The sequence below is a fragment of the Rhipicephalus microplus genome, chromosome 2 (genome assembly GCF_043290135.1).
Source record: "Rhipicephalus microplus isolate Deutch F79 chromosome 2, USDA_Rmic, whole genome shotgun sequence".
Taxonomy (NCBI): Eukaryota; Metazoa; Arthropoda; class Arachnida; order Ixodida; family Ixodidae; genus Rhipicephalus; species Rhipicephalus microplus.
The window spans coordinates 142420882-142441184 of NC_134701.1; the positions used below are offsets into that span (position 1 = coordinate 142420882).

Sequence of the window (20303 nt, forward strand, 5' to 3'; positions counted from 1 at the left end):
AAGTGCGTTCGATAGGTCAAGGAGGGTTCCGCTTACAGCGAGGAATGAGAGGTATAAGCAGCATGTTTTTGTACATTCATAAATATTTTTTTTCATTTTGATTACTTTGCTGAGCGAATTATCGATGAGAAATGAGATAATCATTGATGAGAAATGTTAACTTGGTCTCAATCAAAAGTGCACGTGCGACCGGACTATACTCACGTAAAACTTGGTCGCTGCGCATATGTGCTAAACACTTAAATCCGCGCAAAAAACGTGGTATATGTTGTCATTTTTTCTTCGTTGCTCTCTTCCCTCGGCTTCCTGAAACTATAGCGTTGCGACGAGGTGTCTTCGTCACTTCGTCACAGCGTCCGGCGATAACTCTGGTCTCCTACGTGGTACGCGAACTTTCCGCCGTTTATAACGTGCACGTAGTCTCCGATAACACATGGAGGCTCAAAGTGTAGCTCACATACAGGGCAGCTTTCGTTCAAGGTCCCATCTTTTCGATGTAAATTCTGTTCCGAAACCTTCCTCCGTGCTTCGTTTTTGGACCTTGTTTCGCGCCTTGATGCAAAGCAGTGTCGTTTCCGCCGATGACTCGGCATTGCCTCACTGTCACGTGGCCAGCAAAAACACTGCCAGAAAAACTTTTGTTAAGCTGGCGCGAACACAAGCAACAGGTCACTGAACAGCACCCAAGAAGGCAGAGCGGCGCGGAGCTGACAAATCCTGCCAGCCCATGCTACGGCAGCGCCACCTTGAGAACCGGTTTTTTGTTCACGTGCGCCGCTTCACGCGATGCATGGCGAAAGAGGGTGCCTGAACACACTACCCCATATTCCAGTACACTATACCAGAGTTCTTCAATGATTTCAATGAAGGGTAATAAATGGCTCTGACTATACTAAAGACACTTTATGCGTTTTCCGCCGGCTAGGTACAGTGGACGCGATGGAGGGGCTTTACACCTGCTCTCTCCTACACAGCCTCCACACACGCGGGAGCTCCGCCTTCACTAGCCACAGCGCGCTCCTCCTCTCTGCTACTTCGCCCACACCACCGGCTCCGGTTGCTTCGGCTTTTACTTTTAGAATTCGGCTTTTACTTTCTTACGGCTTGCGCTTCGTACCAACTTCCCATCTTTAACCACCTTGAGTTCATGGCATGTACTACTTCACTGTATTCATGGCATTGCGGCTCAACGCTCGGTAAACCTTTTTAAAACCAAGGAGGTTACGCCCAACGAGTACTCGCAACTTTCACAGATGGGGGCGCCGCCGTGCGGCCGCCGTCGTAACTGTCGTTTGGGGGATGCCCACGCAGCCAGCCGTTCAGTCAGCCTCACTTTGGCGGTGCGCTTGTGCTTCATATTTTGTCACTGGTAATTTTTTCTACGGATATTCTTGATTCGGTAGTCAACTACCGAAGTCTGATGGTACTGGGAGTTACAGTAGCAATGGTGTGCTTTTTATTATTTGCTCACTGTGAGCTACAGGTAGAAGAATAACGAAATGGGACAGATGCCGCTGTGCACGCGCCGCGCAGTCAAAGACGAGGTTTCCTGCTTTTCACGAGCACTAACCCTATAAAAGAGCGGTAACAGGCTCGAACACCAACGTCACGACTTGCTGTTTGCCAGATCATGCGATTGGATGGTTGCACTCTTCACAGCACCACTGATTATTTCGTAGTCGTGCATCAAAGGTAAAATACATAAGACAAGAAGGAAGGCTGCCACTTTTGCTTCCGTGCGAGATGCCTCGGACGCACCAAGCCTCGGAAAAGTGCAGCCATCCGCTCGTATGACCTGTAAGCTAAGAGTGAACGACTGTACTAGCAAGCAACAGGTGTTTCTCTACTTCCTTTGGGTAGAGAAAAAAATAACTACGATTATATAGGTGCCGGTCACACACGCAAAGCCACCAAAATAACCCGTCGAAGAAAGATACACCCCTCCTCCCTTACTAAAGTAAATAAGTCAGTGCAGTGCTTGAACTCACATTCATCGTTTCGTTGGTTCTCAATTCGAACCATGGCTCGTGCATGTACTTTGATGATCGGCAAGTCAGCAGACACAGTACTTGGATAGTGTTCACAAAGCTGTATACGTTCATTCCTTCGCACCTCAGCTAGCGATGTGACCGACGTTCAAAACTTTTTTTTCCCCTTCAGTAACACACTGCACAAGTGTTTCTCAGCACCCATTGTTATACATGCCAGAGTCAATGACCTTCTAAAGCACAGCCTTGCAACACGGTGGCTGCAACCGAAAATACTAAGAAGTTCGAAGTGGTGGGAACCCCGTCGGCGGCCGCCGGAGCGCCGGCTGCACGATCCCCCAAACGACAGCCATGTTGGACTTACACTAGCGCCCTCTTTAGGCGGTGAAAGTTGCGAATAACGTAGCAAGCCTTTCTTGTCAGATTGTGGTCAATGTACATGCCAATGGCTGCTAATGGGGAATGAGAGACAGGAGAATTCGGCTTTTAGTTAACGCGCACACTACGAATTTTTTATTGTTCAACAACACACTGGAGAAATCTCCCACCGGCACCACCTTACAGGTCAAAACATAAGATTGGTTACTGGCTGCTAATGGGGAATGAGAGACAGGAGAATTCGGCTTTTAGTTAACGCGCACACTACGAATTTTTTATTGTTCAACAACGCACTGGAGAAATCTCCCACCAGCACCACCTTACAGGTAAAAAAAAACACTGGATACACACTACGACTATGACTACGAGAGACGAACGGGTGCCGCTATAAGAAGCTTCGCCCAACGCAGCAAGGAAGACTTGAAGATCATCTCAAAGATGTAGAGCAAGGTGCACATAGGCGGCTGTTTGTACACTAGGAGGCTGAAATATTTTCCTCTATGCGTCCTGTATGAGGACACGTGATAAGGATGTGTATATTTTAAAGGGACACTAAAGAGCGAAGCTATTTTTCGCGCATTACTAAAGTACAATTTCATAACCTCGAAAACACTACGCGTATCGGGTCACGAGGCTTGGTGTGAAAATGCGGGTGGAGGCACCCCCTTATTATCTCCACATCAAACACCATGCCATCAAATATTTTGAAGAGCCTGCTGGGCACCGCGTATATATCTTCTAATCGATACAAATGAAGTACATTACCATCTGTGGGTGCCATAGATCCTAGCATACGAAGTTTCGCAAAATGTCATCGAGCCAATGTCGTCTTCAAAATTTTTGACGTCTTCAAAATCAGGATACATGCAATTGGCAGCACGAGTCACAGCGTAGCTACCTCAAAAATCGCTAACGCATCGCAAAAGTGTTATCAGCTTTCGGAGAGGTCCACTACACACGAGCAGTTGCCTTCTTCAACCTCGGGCTCGCTAGATAGGCTCTTCAACTTCAAGTAAATATGATGCGGTTTCCCGAAGCACAACTCGCAAGAGTGGAAGCTTGGGATAGTTGGTGCATGGTCATATTTGCAAGTTTTTTTCAGCGCGCGAACATGGAAACAGAGGGGGGACAGGGTAGACAGAAAGAGCGCTGACTTCCAACTGACTTTACTTCACAGAGTGCCAAGAATATATATGCCTAAAATGGATGATTACAAAGCATGACGTTAAAATACAAGCCTAATAAATGCACCAGTATCAACGCACGTATGATGGATCCTCTGTTGCCTCAAAGCCCAGCCAGGTAATCACGTTCTGCCTGTGATACAGCAACCTCTGAGGTGCTTACGCATTTATCACCTAGCGAATGCATTTTTTCTCCTTCAATAATTTCTTGGGTAAGCTGATTCCTATGCTTTGCCAATATAGACACTGATCAAAGAGGGGGGTGCACCCTCAATCTCGGCGATGAATGCCAAGGTGCCCTTGTACCACATTGTGCACATTGTTTCGTTGTTCTCGGAGGCGGTCATTCATGCACCTGCTGGTTTGGCCGACTTAGACGCACACACGTCAGAGGAATTAAGTACACGACTCCCAGTGCTCATGGAATGTAACGTGACTTGTGCGCAACAGAGAACGGGGCAGAATTTGCACGAAGTGTGGTAACTCGTTTGCAAAGTCTCTGCAATTTTTTCGGTGCAGAAAAAAACACAAGAACGTTGGCGGCTCGAGCAATTTTATTAGCCTGTGTGAGACGTCGTGCTCGTAAGGTACTACGACAGGCCGGCTCTTTCTGACACTGGTGCGCTTATCCGGTTTGTCAACTCACCTCACGACAGTGGCCAGATTTTCCGCCACCGAAGTGAGAACACGTGCGGGGTAACCAGCTTTGGTCAGACGCTCCACTTGTAGAGCAAAGCTGTGGTGTACCATGTGGGGGCAGGACTTCTTTAAGGCGTTGACAAGGCAGAGGTTAGCAATGATCCACTTGAACAATTTTGAGTGAGCTGAACTGAAAAACAAAAGCGGCTTGCCACTTTTTCGTTCATACATCCAGCAAACACGTGATAATTTCAGCAAAAGCCTCAAATCGAGAAATTTCAGGTTGTTATCAGTGAATGATTCATACGTTAAAACAAGTCGTTTCAGGCCCTCTCGGAAAACAGTCCAAATGTCAGAGAAAATGACCTGGAAATTTCGGCTATCACATTTCAGCAACTCTATATAATCGTCAACAAAACGAAAAAAAAAAAACTACAGTGTCGTCAAGTTTGTTTGACAAGACACGATCATGATGTGCTAGAAATATGTCTCTGAGAATGGGTGCCAAAGATGAACCAATGCATACTCCACTTTTCGTAGGTAGTTTTTGTTATCCCACGATACAGAGGTGGTCTTCAAATAAAAACTGAGTAATTCTAACAGGTCGTTGTTATGAATTCCAGTGGTCGTTTGGAATGCTGATGATCCGAAACTGTCTATGGATTCGTCTACACATTCAAGTAGTTGGTCATGCGGCAAAGAGGAAAATAACTCCTTAACATCCACAGACATTGCCTGGAGTCCTGTGTTAGTTCGCCCAAGAATATCAATGACAGCGTCATAGTTTTTGACCAAAAAAGGGTCGTCTATTGTTATATCTTTGAGCTTTTCCTGGAAGAAAAGTGCTACCGACTTTTGCCAAGTCCCCCTTTCTGCTGAAATGACCCACAATGGGCAGACAATTTCATGAGTTTTCGCAGAAAAGAACAGGTCAAACTAAGCCTTTTGCAACTTATCGCCTTTAAAAGCTTTTGAATTCTCAGGGCTTCGGTTAGAGTTTTCGCACGCTTCTTAAGCTTAACAAGACAAATCTCATCTTTCTTGTTGAAAACCTACTACATTGTCTGTACAGCCTTTACCTTAAACGTGACCTGTGTGCAGCAGAGCACGGGGAAGAATTTGCACGAGGTGTGGTAACCCGATTGCAAAGTCTCTGCAATTTTTCCGGTGCAGAAAAAAAAAAAAAAACCACAAGAACGTTGGTGGCTCGATGTTTGCGCGCGCAGCGCCAATATCCCCGCTGTTTCGCGAGCAAAATTCTGTATGATGATGATAATGAGGTGGTCCGCTTCCAGCTACCTTTCGCCTTTGAAGAAGCAACGTGATCAGACGCCGCAATCTAGAAACTTCAGCCACAGAACACCTGCTTCAGCACAGCGCCAAGCACACTGCGCGTTTTCTGGGGTTGTGAATTTTCAAATCCCCCGCTCCATCAAAACTTCTCCGACATTGAGTTTCATATTGTATGAAACTCTATGTTCTCCGAGTAGCAATTTTTTACGTTTTATTAGAGTTATTAGGTGGCTAAGGCTTCCACGCAGATCAACTTCTTTCAAGCTTTTCATACTGTCGGCAAAAAAAAAAAATTATAATACCCCGTTTTTTTTTTTTGCGTGCAGCTATCATCATCACCAATAAACTAGGGAAGCGAAAAGCGGGTCTCTCGTTTTTCTCGCCGCTTTGGCAGCTTTGGTTGCTTTGGTTCCCTAGGCTCCCATAGCCAATTCGCAGCCGTGTAATCGTATGCATCCATGAAGCTGATCGCTTGGCTGCCGGTTTTTTATTTTGCGACACTTCCGTGCGACTGTGACCGTTGCCGCTTATGCTTTCCACGGCATCATCAGCCCGAATGGCCGCTGCATCGGCCTGAGGAACCGGCGCAGCCGCACCTTGTGGCCACGACGAACCAACCCCCGACGACGCTTGGCTAGCTTCGCCGCCCGCCCTGCTTGTAAACATGGCGGACGTCTCTGTCAAACGAGGTGAGACCTTTTCTCGCGAACATAACCGCTAATTTCCTGCGATTACGCGACCCAAGCTGCAGCACTGGTGATCGCTACACGGTAACTGTGTCCGCGCGCTTTTTTTATCCGCGGTTGGCGTTTGCGCGAACGTTACGCGTGCCGAGCGGGTTGCCGTCGATGTTGCACATCGCTCTCTCTGCATTTGAAATTTCGAGCGAATTTATCGCCGCCAACTCGCTCTGTGTGTCGCAGGGCTGTCATCGTTGGTCCAGGAGTCCACCTGGCAAATTGAGCGAGAATTACAGCCGGCGGATAGCTTCGAAAAATCCCGAGTGCGCTTGGAACGTGCGCCCTCGTAAATTGAGGAGCTGTCGCGATTTGAAGCAGTGGCGCTGCCCCGGCAGGGCTTGCCGTATTTTGTTTTGATCTCTTTCATGTCTAGTCGTGAAGGCTCTCTTGCGGTTAGTCTCGGCCAAACTGTACCGTGTACGGAGCTGTCGTTTTTTCCCTTCGAGGTCTGGGAGAAGGCGCTCCAGTGCTCAACAAGTCGCATGTTAGCGGCTCGTGAGCGGGAGAGGTGACTAGAATCTCTGAGAAAGCGAGTGCGTGTTTTATTGGTTTTATCGTGAGACCCGCGTTTCCATCGTTTTGTGGAAGTTTATGCCGGCGCGTTTACAGCTGTGCGATATGTTTCGGAACTCGTGAAGTTAAAAAAAAAAAATGTGGGATTAAGGAAAGGAGATCCGTTGTGTGTATGCGCCTTGCGTCTTTCGCAGCACATTTCAGTTGCGTTATACGAAAGAGGCTGAGAGTCCCAATTTTGTAGCAGCCCATACAGCAGTGCCGTCGAATTGGTGGCCGCGTACAGATATGGGAACTTACTAATTTTTCAAACGTGCAGGTTTCTGCGGCGGTATTTAGAGGGATCGGCTCCTGATATACGGCCGGTTGACGTTTTTTCGTATGATATATCAGTTGTGGTGGGGAGAGGTAAGCTCTTCGGGGGTTATCGTGGTATTAAAAGCTGCCATAGATGACCGGCTACATGATGGTTGTTTCTGCTTGCAGTGTAATACTCTGATACCAGGGGTCCCAGAAAAGTATAAATCGGCTTTTATGTGTCGGCATTGAGCATCTGGGAGGCCTCTAGTGTTTAAACGTATGTTGACGTCAACATACATTTGTTAATAAATTTCCCCTCCTTAAAAAGCTTTCTCTGCTGCTGAGAATGTGGTGTCAAATCATTTCCTTGTATCATTTTATGGCATGAGTTACATTAGTACATTGTGATTGTCTCAAGTTTGTTTGCTGTAACCAATGAACAAGGTTTGTACAAGCCTTAGTACATCGTGATTTTGCTGTTGTTGATACATGTGATACCTACTTCGGGAGCCGCCAGGACATTCTGGAAGCACCATTGTTTTGTTAAATTTGTCTCAAATACCATTGGCCTGTGCAACAGCCTGATATACTCTACTTCACTTTGCATTGATGGCTTTAATTATAGCTTTCATTTTGAATTTGGTAAGGGAGAGAATGCTACATTCTGTAAGGTTCAGTCCTTCTCGGGAACAGTGTGTGCATTTTATCAAGCAGCCGAGTGGTGTTTATGTATTTTGATCAACTCTTCAGTGCAGATGGCCATGTATTTTGCTTTTGACAGGATTGCCTTGCATTTCCAGGTCATTCACTCAAAATTTACTTTTGCAGTCTTTAAAAGTGCTTTAGAGAAATAAGGCATGTTTCGTCATAGTGTTGGGAAAGAATCCATTCCAGCTGTCCTTGTGTGTAATCCTATGCATGCCCATGAGCAAAAGTTTATGGGACGCCGGCTCAACAAGAAATGCGAGTTTCTGCTCTATTAGTATGTAGCACTTCTAATCTAGCCAGTGGATGTATCGGTTGCAGTACCAATGAAAATCAGGAAAATTCGTTTGGAGATTAGGAGCTTGTGTTCCAAGAAGAGTAAGAGTATGGCTTTCTCTAACATCGAACATATGGTGTCCCATAAATGTTTGCAGTTGGGTGTCCTGCTCATTCCTGTCAGTAAACAGATCATTGATTGACCACAGTTGGCATGAAGAACACTTGATCTCACCACACTAAGTAATTATACCTAACATCCCTAGTTAAATTTCATTAGGACATCACTCTCTCTTGACCACTTTCTCCCTCATCTTCCGTATGTCCTCCAGCTGGTGTGCTTGGAAGAATTTCAAATCTCTTGACATGGTGGCAGACGCAGGTAACTTCCAGTTTGTGTCTTGGTACATATTATGACGATGTTCGTTGTTAAAACTACAAATATTGAGCTCATTGATGTATATTTTCACAGTTCGCAAAGCACGAGGGCTTTATTGCGGCGATCACAGGACGCTGTCCTCTCGAAGACACCGAAAATGGGCTCGACCAAAAGAACTGCTTCTTATTCTGTGTCTCGTGATGCACCTCTCTAGCAGATTGGTCGTCCTCTTCACCGACATCAGCACATAGCTGGGCACAAATATGAATGCGGCATTACCCTCCCTCCAGAGAGAGCATCGTCTCTATGCTCACCAAGTAGCAGCTGATGTGCAATTAGCTGGTCGATATTCATCAGTCCAAAAGATACGGCTTCACAGTAAGACGCTGACGGCGTCTTAAGCAAAACGAACCGTCAGCAACAACCTCGCAGGTGACAGTACTGAGGCGGCACAGTACTTTATACAGTCCTAAGTATGAGCGTAGAAGTTGCTCCGACAGACCTCGCCGTCGCACAGATGACCAAACCCAGACTCTTTCTTCTGGTGTATAAACTACAAATTTATGACGAAGATTGTACCGATGGGTGTCGCGTTCTTGTTGGCTGGTTATTCTGACTTGGGCAAGTTGCCTCGTTTGCTCGGCACGCTCAGTGTAGTCTGTGGCATGTTTCCAAATTATTGGAATCATGGGGCAGCATAGCATCGATCATTGTAGTCGCTTCTCGGCCATAGAACGGTCTGAAAAAAGTCATGCACGTTGTTTCCTGGTGGGCCATATTATACGTGAAAGTGACGTATGTCAAAACTCTGTCCCAATTCTTGTGCTCCACGTCAAGGTATATGCAAAGCATGTCTGCAATAGTCTTGTTGAGGCGTTCAGTGAGTCCATTCATTTGTGAGTGATAAGTTGTCGTCTTCCTATGCGCTGTGCCACTGAGTCTAAGCACCGTGTACAGAAGCTCAGCAGTGAACGCAGTTCCTTTGTCTGTTATGACGACCGTGGGAGCACAGTGTGTCAGGAAAATGTTCTCAATAAAGAATTGTGTGGCTCCAGCTGGTGTGCTGCTCGGAATTGCCTTGGTTTCCACATATCTTGTGAGGTAGTCAGTCGCGACTATGATCCACTTGTTGCTATTATCCGATATTAGAAATGGGCCTAAGAAGTCCATGCCAATCTGTGCATACGGAGTTTCGGGTACTGAAATAGGATGTAACAGTCCTGCAGGTTTATCAGGTGGAGTTTTCCATCGCTGACAGTCAATACAGGTTTTAACGTAATGCTTCACTTGCGCTGGAAGTCATGGCCAGTAGTAGCTTTCTCTTACTCGTGACAATGTTCGCGTATGACCGAGGTGGCATTGTCATGACAGGCTTGCAAGATTTCCTTGCGGAGAGTTTCAGGAACTACCAGGAGATAATTATTTGCTGTTGAAGAGAAATTCTTCTTGTACAGTATTTCGTTGCGTAAGCAGAATGATGGCAAACTTCTTCAAAATGGTCTTGGTGCATTTGTGGCTCGTCCTTTCAACACTTCAATCAAAGAGTTAAGCTCCCGATAGTCTTATTGTTGCTGAGAGATGACAGTCGCATCCACAACTCCTAAAAAGCCGATGCCTTCTTCGTCTTCTGTGATCCTTGATTCAATCGGTGATCTTAGAGGCAGTCGGCATCTAAATGCTGCCTTCCGATTTGTAGACTATTGTCATGTTGTACTCTTGAAGACGTAAGCTCCAGTGCGCCAAACGTCCAGAAGGATCTTTCATGTTAGTCAACCAACAAAGTGAGCGGCGATCGGAAAGCGCAGCCATATACATATGGGCAAAACTGTGTGACTGTGCTAACGACCTCCAGACATTATTTCTCCGTGGTTGAGTAATTGGTTTCGGTGCGTGACAAGGTTCGGTTAGCGTAGGCAACCACTCGCTCGGCACCGTGTTAACTCTGGACTAGAACAGCACCTAGGCCCACATTGCTGGCATCTGTGTGTACGGCTGTTGGTGCATCACTCAACAAATTGATGAGCACCGGCGGAGTTCGTAGACGCTGCCGTAACTCTTTGAATGCCACTTCTTGCACTTCACCCCATATAAACGCAACATCATCCCTCATTAGACAGGTGAGTGGAAAAGCGACGTACTCAAAGTCTGCTATAAATCGCCTGAGACCCAGGAAATGTCGAACTCCCTCTTTATCCGTGGGCTTTGCGAACTTTGAGACCGCGTCAGTGTTGTCCGGGTCAGGTCTAATATCCTCGTGACTGACCACATATCCCAGGAGGAACTGGAGCTCTTCAAACCCAAAGTGGCACTTTTCCGGTTTCAGTGTTTTGCGACCACAGCAGTTTTGTCTAGGTCAGGTCTAACACTCTTGTGACTGACCACATATCCCAAGAACTGAAGCTCTTCAAACACAAAGTGGCACTTTTCCGGTTTCAGTGCGAGTTCAGCCAACTGTATGGCGTGAAGAACCGACAGCAGCCGTTTTAAGTATTCTTCGAACGTGGCATAAAAAACAATCACGTCGTCGAGGTACACAAGACATGTTTTCCATTTGAGACCGGACAGAACAGTATCCATAAGTCTTTGAAATTGGGGCTGAGCATAAACCGAAAGGGAGGACATTGAATTCGTAAAGTCCATCAGGTGTCACGAAAGTGGTCTTCTCTTGGTCAAGCTCATCAACCTCTATTTGCCAGTATCCACTTTTAAGATCCATAGATGAAAAGTAACATGAACGCAGCAGCCTGCCCAGGGAGTCATCGATCCGTGGCAATGGATGAACATCTTTCTTAGTAACATGGTTAAGCTTACGATAGTCGATGCAGAAACGCAGCTACTATCTTTCTTTTTGACAAGCACCACAGGTGACGCCCAAGGGCTCTTTGATGGTTGTACTACATCATCCTGCAGCATCCTCGTAACCTGTTCCTGTTTCACCTCACGTTCTTTGTGAGTAACACGGTATGGGTTCTGCTGGGTGGGTCTAGCTGTATCTCCCGTGATGATGTGGTGTTTGGTCAGCGTCGTCACTGACGTCAGCACATAGCTGGGCACAAATAGGAACGCGGCAATATGTTGATGTAAACAGTGCTATGTGAAGAAAATGTTGGGAGCCAAAAAAAAAGCCTGATTGTGCCACACCAGTCACATATGGGCAATAGCTAGGGGATGAAGATGGCGACATGTAGATGAAGCAGCGCTACTTTGAAACTTCTCATTTGAGAACCTTAATCCTAGCTATGCGCTGATACTTTCTTATGATGGGTGCAGTACCTGTAAGTGTGGCTAGACGACATGGGTCTCATGTGCGTCGCTGTACAAAACTACTGCTTTGGACTGGACCTTCTCTATGATCGCCACATTGCTGAACAACTCCTTCACAGTGGTTGGATAACGAAATAGGAGCGAGAGAGGGTTCAAAGAAGTTTTAAACATGGGGAAGAACACGCTTGTGCACAGAATATTTATGGCACCAAATTTTAGTACGTAGTAGGGCAACCGAGAAGGGTGAGAATGTGAGCGTGTCTGTGCCAATTTGTGCCAGTCCTAACTTGTTCATTTGCATACAAGAAACTGGTTTTCTCGATTTGCATCATCGCAGACCATGCTATTGTGAATTTAAAGGCGGGTCTACCCTTGCAACTACCCCAGTAGCACGACCAGTAGCAACTGGTGACTAAAAAGCGACTGGTGTTCACACCAGTGAACGTGGGGTACGAGTCACCACACAGAAATTACATCTGTCCGCATTGTGGCTTGCACTTCCATTGCCCTGTAAAATAAGCTGACACCCGTCCCGGTGCATCTGATTGGCTGAGAAGTTTACGACCACAGTCGCGCGACTGAGCTAAAGAACTCACTCTGTGACTATCTTGATCGTATGGAGGTGCTAATAATAGCTGTAAATGAGCCTTTAGCGACCAAATCATTGTTTTGCATGCTTTGTGCAACATTGATTGCATTCTTTGGTCACTGGTGCTAATGTGCCTTGACATGCATGGTAATTAGTATTGGACGTTTGCAATACACGATAGATAAGGCATTGGCACCATTCCCTAATTGTATCTTCTTGCACTGAACAAACAGTGGAGGGCGAGGAGGATGCAGCAGCTGAAGACACTGCAGATGCCATAGCGGCAGCTGACCTGCAGACCACGCCAGCGCAGGCAGCCGGGCGCCGCACGCGCAAACCCGTCCAGCCCTTGGGGGGTGTGGTGACGCGGAGGACCTCGGCTCGACAGGTGAGCACAGAGTGGGACTCCGTGCCAACTTCGTGCATTTTTGCGTCAGCCAACCAAAAAAGACAGGAGCTATCTGCGTGTTGCCCGAGCAGAGGGAGACGACCTATTGTCTATGCCTGATCTGCACTGGAAGATTCCGTTGGTCTGGCATCGTAAAATTTAGAGCCCTCTGAACTGTTTGTTGAGAGGGTAGACAAGCAAAACTGGGGAATAGTGAAGACAGCAACGCGTTGTACACGCATTTGGTTTCACTTGCCCTATCGTCGCGCGTGGTATTGGCTCTGTGAGAACATGTGCATTTTCGCTTATGGGTGAAGCACTCCTCAAGAAACTTCTTTGATTTAAGGCTATCGTAGCAACATTTTGATGGGAAGAAAATTTAAAAAAATATATAAGGGCACTTAGATTTATGTACTTGGGCTAGCGAAAGTGGCCAAACACGACAGCGCTCTGGTAAAAGGACACCAAAGGCAACTATTAAGTCGACGTTGATTTTTGCAATGGTGGTCCAGAAACCTCGTAGTGTTACTTTAGTGCCGAGGAAGTGCTTATTTTGAAATAAAATCATGTTTAAGTGGTCCTCATCGGGTTAGCGCACGTCAATTTAACTGTCTCAATGGAACGTCTCATGTCACTTGCTGTGCACGTTGCCAGGCTTTACTGCGCGGCCGCCGACACTAGTAGCAGCAGAACGAAAACAGCGGGAGTCACAGCAGCAACAATGGCAATACAACAATTTCCTACCATTCGCTCGGAGATGTCGGGCGTTATTGGTTTGACTGGGTCCCGCTAGGTGACACGAGCTCTCCAATTGAACCACGTGACAGTAGAACTTTTGAACCACTTGTGCCATTTCCCACAGTAACGTTTGGTGGTTCTTTTTTGCGTGAATCAAACAAACGAACAAGCAGAGTTTTATTAAGTCTCTTGATGCACGAAAGGTTCTTTATTTAGTGCAGCTACTTCGATTACTAGTGATTAGTTGTAGACAGTTCGTTTGACCTCATCGGGATTATTTTGAGAATGTCCTACTGTGGCACATGTATTCTTGTGCATTTACCTTAATTTTTTTTGTAATTAGGCCACTGCTATAATATTGTCGTTTTAGATAAAGTCATACATTAAACTTTGACTCGGAGGTAAATCATTAATTCACTTCGGTGTCCTTTTAAGATGCAGTGGTATTTGTGTGCAAAACTTCGAAGTATAGTTTTAATTTCATAAAGAGACACCTTCTAGGCTCAGTGTCACTGGGGAGTGAAATATTGTGCTGCATATGCACATTGCTGAACATCTAGGGGATGGGTTACATTGTTCTGAAATTTTTAATTGTAGGACTTGTGTTCAGTTTAGAAAACCACCGGTTATCTTCTTTAGGGCAGAAATCAAGTGGCCGAAATTCGGGAAAAATTGACATTTCCGTCAGTTGATGCTAAGAAAAGCAGAAGCAAAATCCGCATGCTCACGTGAGACACTCATTACGTTACTTTGGCATGGTTGGGCGGCGGCAATGTTAAAGTAACTTGTTCTTTTGGTCACTTGGACATAACTGCTGTTTTGTGGTGCTTACATATGCGGCAACTTGTCACCACACAGTTATATTACGTGACACACTCAACCAGGTAAACACATAACGAACATGTGGTTGGTTGCAGGAGGCATGGCGTGAGGTAGCATGATTTAATGCCGTCCGTGTGGCTACTTTAACACTGAAACATTTCGTTCCCTTTAATTCACATTTTACTCGCTTTGTATTCACTGTAACATTTGACCCTTTTACATGGACGGTCTACATTTATTCGTACAGATTTCCTCGTGGCTTAGTGCTAAGAACTGGTTGTTGTCTTCCTTCAATTTGTTCTACTTTAATTCACATGTGGTTCACCTTCAATTCACATTTTATTCACTTTATGTACTAATTGTCGCTTCTAGTCAGTTGGCACACGGTTAGCACATCAAGCCTCCCCGACGCCAGCAATTTTTGTTTCTAAGTTTGTGCACTTCACTCCGTGTTGTATCACCTCTGAGGCCATCAAACATTTTGGTGCCATTTGTGGTGCTAGAGCACTTAAATAACAGATCATACATGGCTCTTTTCCTAAAGAAGAGACTTCAACATTTCCACGCTGATTTCAAAGCATGGCAGGGCATAAATTGAGGAAGCTGAAGGCCAGTTGCAATCATAATGATTGAGGTATGGGGTCCCAAAAGAAGGCCAATTGTAATGCTCTGCTGATGCTGAATACAGTAATCATCGCTGAGGCTGTAGCTGTACTGCAGTTGTCGGTCAAAGCAGTTAATTAAGGGATCTTCTGCAATGCTTCAACATGGCACCTGGGAGCTGTGAAATCAGAGCAACAACCTGGAAGAACAGCAGCTATAAGCTGTTTGAAGGAGGCTGGACTGCTGTTGTGTACATGATCTCACAGCAGACTCAAGGCAGTTTCAGCTGCGGTGCAGACAAACACTGCCGTGTCAACCAACGTTCATGCAATGTTTGAAAAGGTAAGACTTGGGAAAAGGAAGTCTCCTAGCTTTCTCTGTCATTCCTTTTTCTTTTTTTTTGAACAACTGTGTGTACTGCAAATGCCTCCTATATACAATGCAACCTTCACGGAGGGGCTCTCATAGTTTCTGCCTTGGAGGAATTCTAACCGCTCTTACAGAGCCTTGTGGAACCTAGCCCTCCCCACCCGTCTCTCCTTTTCTTAAGCAATGTGCCATTCCAGAGACGCATTGTAAGGGCCCATTAAGGTGTAAGGATATTGGTAAATGGTGATAGAAGTGTTGAGGTGCTGAAGCAGCAGCACTGCGGTGTCAGTGAGCATCGTCTGTTATTTATTGTTTGACTTGTTGTCTTAGAAGGTTTGGAACATCCGATTGATGAGGAACATTAAAGAACATGAGTGCTAGGCACAATATGGTACGGCATGAGTTGTGTTTAGAAGGTGCTTGATTATCCCTGAAACCTGTGTGTAGTCAGATAAGTTCTAAAACGAAAGCAGCAGTTTCGTGTGTTTTTAATCTCTTGTGTGTAACTAATGAGCATGATTTACATGCATGTCTGTAAATGAATTGGTGATTAGTACCAACCAAGTTTGAGAGAACTGCTGGTGCTGAGTGCACACAGTGACCTGCCTCTGTCTGGCTCCCCTCCTCCCTCCAGGTGGCGTCGTCGGCATCCCGTGCAACCGCAGCCACCGAAAGCAGCAACAGCACGCCACGAGGACGCGCAACGCGGCAGGCAGGGCCCCGTACGAGGGCCACGCCCGCAGCAGCCGCGGAGGGTGACGCAGCGGCCGGCACCACGCCGCAGCGCGCCAGTGGCAGGGGCACCTGGAAGCGCAAAAAGTCTGACGCGGAAGAGCTCTCCACATCGGAGCCTGAGATGGAGCACGACGACTCCGATTCTGATCCGGTGTGGGTGCCAGACGCGACGGCAGGCAGCAAAGGTGCCCCCAGCACCGATGCGGATTCGCCGACGGCAGCGAATGACGGTGCAGAGCCTGTAACAAAGGTGGCGCGTCGCGGGAAGCCGGCGAAGGCGACCAAGGCGAAAGCCGGAGCGCGGAAAGGCGCGGCAACGGCGGGAAAGAAACCAAACGGAGCCTCGAAGAGTGAGGCTGGAGGGGGAGGAGGTGCGGCCAAAGGAGGGCGGCGCAGCACTGCACGCAAGACAGAACCGGTGCCGAGCATCGACCTGGGCAGCAGCGTTGCATCACCCGATTCACTTCAGCTCAAGGTGGAACTGCCCAATGAGAGTGAAGAGGTCAGTGCCTGGCTTTCTGGATATTTCTATGCCATGTTGTACTTCATGCACTAATGAAGTACGTGTTCATTGCCTACCAGCTGTGCTCATTATTTTGCCAGTGTTTGTCAGGATGTTCACCCTGAAGAATAGCACCTTGTGAGTAGTAAAGCATGCAAACCAATCTAAACTCTGCATGGTGGCCTTCCGACTCTTCTTTCGTTATATATAGTTAAAAATCAACCTTACTAAACCCGATGTTGCAAGTTTCCCGATTTAACAAACGAATTGGGATTTCTCCTGCCCTGCAGTTGGCCGTAAACTGGATGCTTTTATAAACACGAAATAATGAAACAAACTTTGCTGCCAAACCTGATATAACAAAGCATTCCATCAAAAAAAAAGATGCGTAGAAAAACGGGTTTTTCCAAACTTATTATTTCTAGAATGTCTGGGAGTGTGCTGCTAGCATAGGAGCTGTACAATCAACACAGCGGCGGAATCCTTGTTTCGGTTCTTACCAAACTACTAACTGAAACTGCAGGAAACGATAGAAGTCACACTTCTTTGCTGGCTTTGGGTTAGTTCCACCAGATGGCAAAAGCGCGCATTAACTCTCACGTGCGTGCTTGAAAAGTGTGCACGTGAGAAGGAAGCCCCATCGGCCACCTCCACGACGTCGTCCCTCATCGCTCTCTTACTACAACGCATATACATATCCTGGACCTGACGGCAACGAGAGAAATCTGCCGAAAGTGCCCATAGAGTTGCGCGTGCATTAAAAATGTTTATACGATTTGTGGAAAATGCTCAAGGCCGCCACCAACGGCCAGTACCTTTTGCTGCATGGGGTCCACGCCACACACTTGCAAACCAATGTTCCATGCCACTCCTGCCAGTCTGCCACCCACGCAGCATGCGATGTTATCACCTGGCGGTGCACGCAGCTCTCGCAAAATAGAGTTAATATGAATTTCGATTGAATGTCATGACTTGGTAAAAGTCCTTAAGGGGGGACGTGGCTTTTGATCGCGAAAAATGGCCAAAAAATGGCAGTGGCTTAGCTCAACAATGCCAGGATATACGTAGCGTTAGCAAAGGTTCAGCTGATTATTCTTAGCTTTCCAGAAATCATGCATACAGCTGTTCCAATGACACCCACACGGTATACGTATTATGTGGCACCTGTATATTTATTTTGCCGGGCAATTACTTCGGGATCCGATGAGTTAAACTTCTCCGCTCTACTGCACTGTTGAGCAGCATTTGCACTCTCCTTCTCTATGGCTATACCACAGTGGCAAACGCCAGTCAGAGGCGCTATCAAGCGGCTCCAGCGCAGTGTCAGATGGCGACTGCCCGAGGAAGGCGCGCGCGTCCGCGTTCATATGTCTACCAAGGCTATGATGGCACTCCTCTGGAAAGCGCACACCGGCGGCGGCGAGTCGCGCGCGGCCGCGATCGAGTGCGAGGGAGGTGCCGGCTCGGGTGCGTGACACCACTGATTGTCTGTGCAGCGCATCGATTGCGCGCACACCGGCGGCGAGCCGCGCTGCGGCGGCGGAGTATCATTGCGCATGCGCCGACCAGTGCCACGCGAAATTGGCTCAACGAGGCCAGTGTAGCTAATGCTACAAGAAGGAATTTTTCGAAAATGCCATTTTGAATTTTCATATCCTGTTATCTCTCAGATTCCGAAATATTATTCTCAAAAACCGTGCAGAAGTGCTTAAAAAAATTGTTTTGTCACCTAATGCGGCGCATAAAATCGCGGAAGTCGTGAAAAAAGTGTGTTTTTCAAGCCACAGTAACTTGGCAACGGTGCAATCAAGAGACACCATCTTTGTCTCGTCCGAGAGAGCGTTCCTCCGGCTTCAAGTTTCCTGCATCAGCCATCGTCTGCAGGCGAAAAGAAACGCAAAAAGCAAAGTCCCGAAGGTCCGGCGCTGAAGCCTGACTGGCTGCGCGCGCCACGTGACACAAATGCGGGAGCGCCTTTGGTCTCCTGAACAGTTTCCCTTGGCAACGGCTCAAACTCTCCTCGTACCCGCATGTGCCTCCCGCTGTTGTCTACTCTTTGTGCCATCAGCAAGCCACTGAAGCGCTGAGCGGATATTTCGGTCGTGGGCGGCACGGTTTTGCCGTAGATTCTTGCCAGCGATCATGGATCGGCCACGGTGTAAAAGAAAATACTGAACATTTGGCAGCCGTAAGCGCCAATCTCCGAACGTGAAAAAGAAAGCATCGACAGCTTCTAGTGCTGCCTCTGCTGCTGCTCAACGTGTTGCTTCCAACATGCTTCCAACATGCTTCCTCAACATGCTTCCTTTTGCTCCATGCTCTTCGGTCCGACGACTTCTCGTACTCGCTGCCACGATCGTCACTCGACGACTTTTTGAACCTGCTGCCGCGATCGTCGCTCGACGACTTTTTGAACCTGCTGCTGCGATCGTCGCTCGACCACTTTTTGAACCTGCTGCTGCGATCGACGCTCGACAACTTCTTGGACCCGCAGCCGCGATCGTCGCTCGACCACTTCCTAGACCCACGGCCGTGCTTGTCAGTTGACGGCTTTTCCAACTCGCGGCCGTGCCCGTCGCACATAGATGAAATGCCATAGGTAACAGCCAGTACAATTCAAGCTCGCTTGGAGTTTCATTAAATATCACCACAAGCCTCTCGTGAGTGCACAGAGGCAGTCAAAGCCTCGCTCAAATCCGTTTTGGCAATTGTGCGAAAAATGAAACTTCTTGGGGAGAATGAGCAATAAACTGATGTGGAGATGGCAGAAGAGTTTTTGCTTGCACAGCTAGCAGCAATGCCTTGTATAAATAATGTTTTGTGCCCAAAATGTTTTTAGTGTAAACTCAATCTTCATTTGGGAACAAAGCATGGTTTGGCAGCACGAATAATATTGAGCTGCTATTTGCAGTGCGCATAGACTGTCGCGCCGCCTAGCAGAATTCAGGAGCATCCTCTTAGGATGATCAGTAGGCAGACGCTCCCAATGATTCTTTCTTTGGCGGTGCTAGCTGCATTGTTAACGCGTTAGCAAGAAACGAACACAAACCACTTTGTATGTTTAGTGAATATACCGGACTGTCCGTGGCACGATAAATCTGATTCATTCTTGCGAGATGCGAAGTTTTCGTGAAACTACATGGCAACTCACGCTTTCGATTATAGCTGGCGGAGTACACATATCAGCTTCGCGAGATTTTCTGCAGCAGTTTGGATAATTAAATGTTATCGTCTGACCATTCGAGTTAAAGCTCACCTTGTTTTACATGCATATAGTATTCGTCAGTGCTTTTGTAGTGCATGAATCTTATAACATTCGTTGTACGTGGAAACTAGCGCAAGTTCGCGATTCGCGTTTCTAAACCTTGGCCTACGCTGTGCAACTTGTTTTTACGTTCGTTGATAGATGGCAGCACACTGTAAGCAATTGTTTTCTTGCCGGGTATCGGAGCGAAATGATCTCCGCACCCTCAGATAAACGTGGTGAGTGACGGCGTGCTGGTGTTGTGCGTGGTGAATGACGCGTTGTTGGTGCTATCGAAATCATTTGTCGGAGAAAATTCCTCAGAATACTTTCAGCAGTTATGTTCAAAGAAACTGTCTTGACGTGGAGGATTTTTCGCTGGACGTAGATGGTTGTTAACGCGCAGAGAGTGACAGCGGCGATGAACGATCAGCTACTAGCTCACAAGCAGAGAGTTGCACTTCACATCCCGTCGTGCGTTAATGTTGTTCACGCTCGAAAGTCACCCTTTGATTGTATTTATTGTATAATATCCTTCAGCGAGCTCAAAATAAAAGCATACTTTTTCTTGTGCATTGAATGTATCCCAATTACAGTGGATATTACAAAGCGCCGCATGCCGCCAACACACTCGAGCTCGACCAGCGAAGCGAA

The 20303-nt window shown here is 47.0% G+C and overlaps 1 protein-coding gene across 2 annotated transcripts in view; it reads left to right on the forward strand.

The window, feature by feature from the left end:
* Nucleotides 1–5926: 5926 nt before the first annotated feature.
* Nucleotides 5927–20303, forward strand: part of LOC119170685 (uncharacterized) — a 54594-nt gene continuing 40217 nt past the window's right edge. For both annotated transcript variants that reach the window (XM_075886881.1, XM_037421915.2), the window contains exons 1-3: nt 5927–6171; nt 12482–12636; nt 15803–16405. In XM_075886881.1, the coding sequence (XP_075742996.1) occupies nt 6147–6171; nt 12482–12636; nt 15803–16405 (783 nt within the window). In that variant the 5' untranslated portion in view covers nt 5927–6146. The remainder of the gene's footprint in view (nt 6172–12481; nt 12637–15802; nt 16406–20303) is intronic.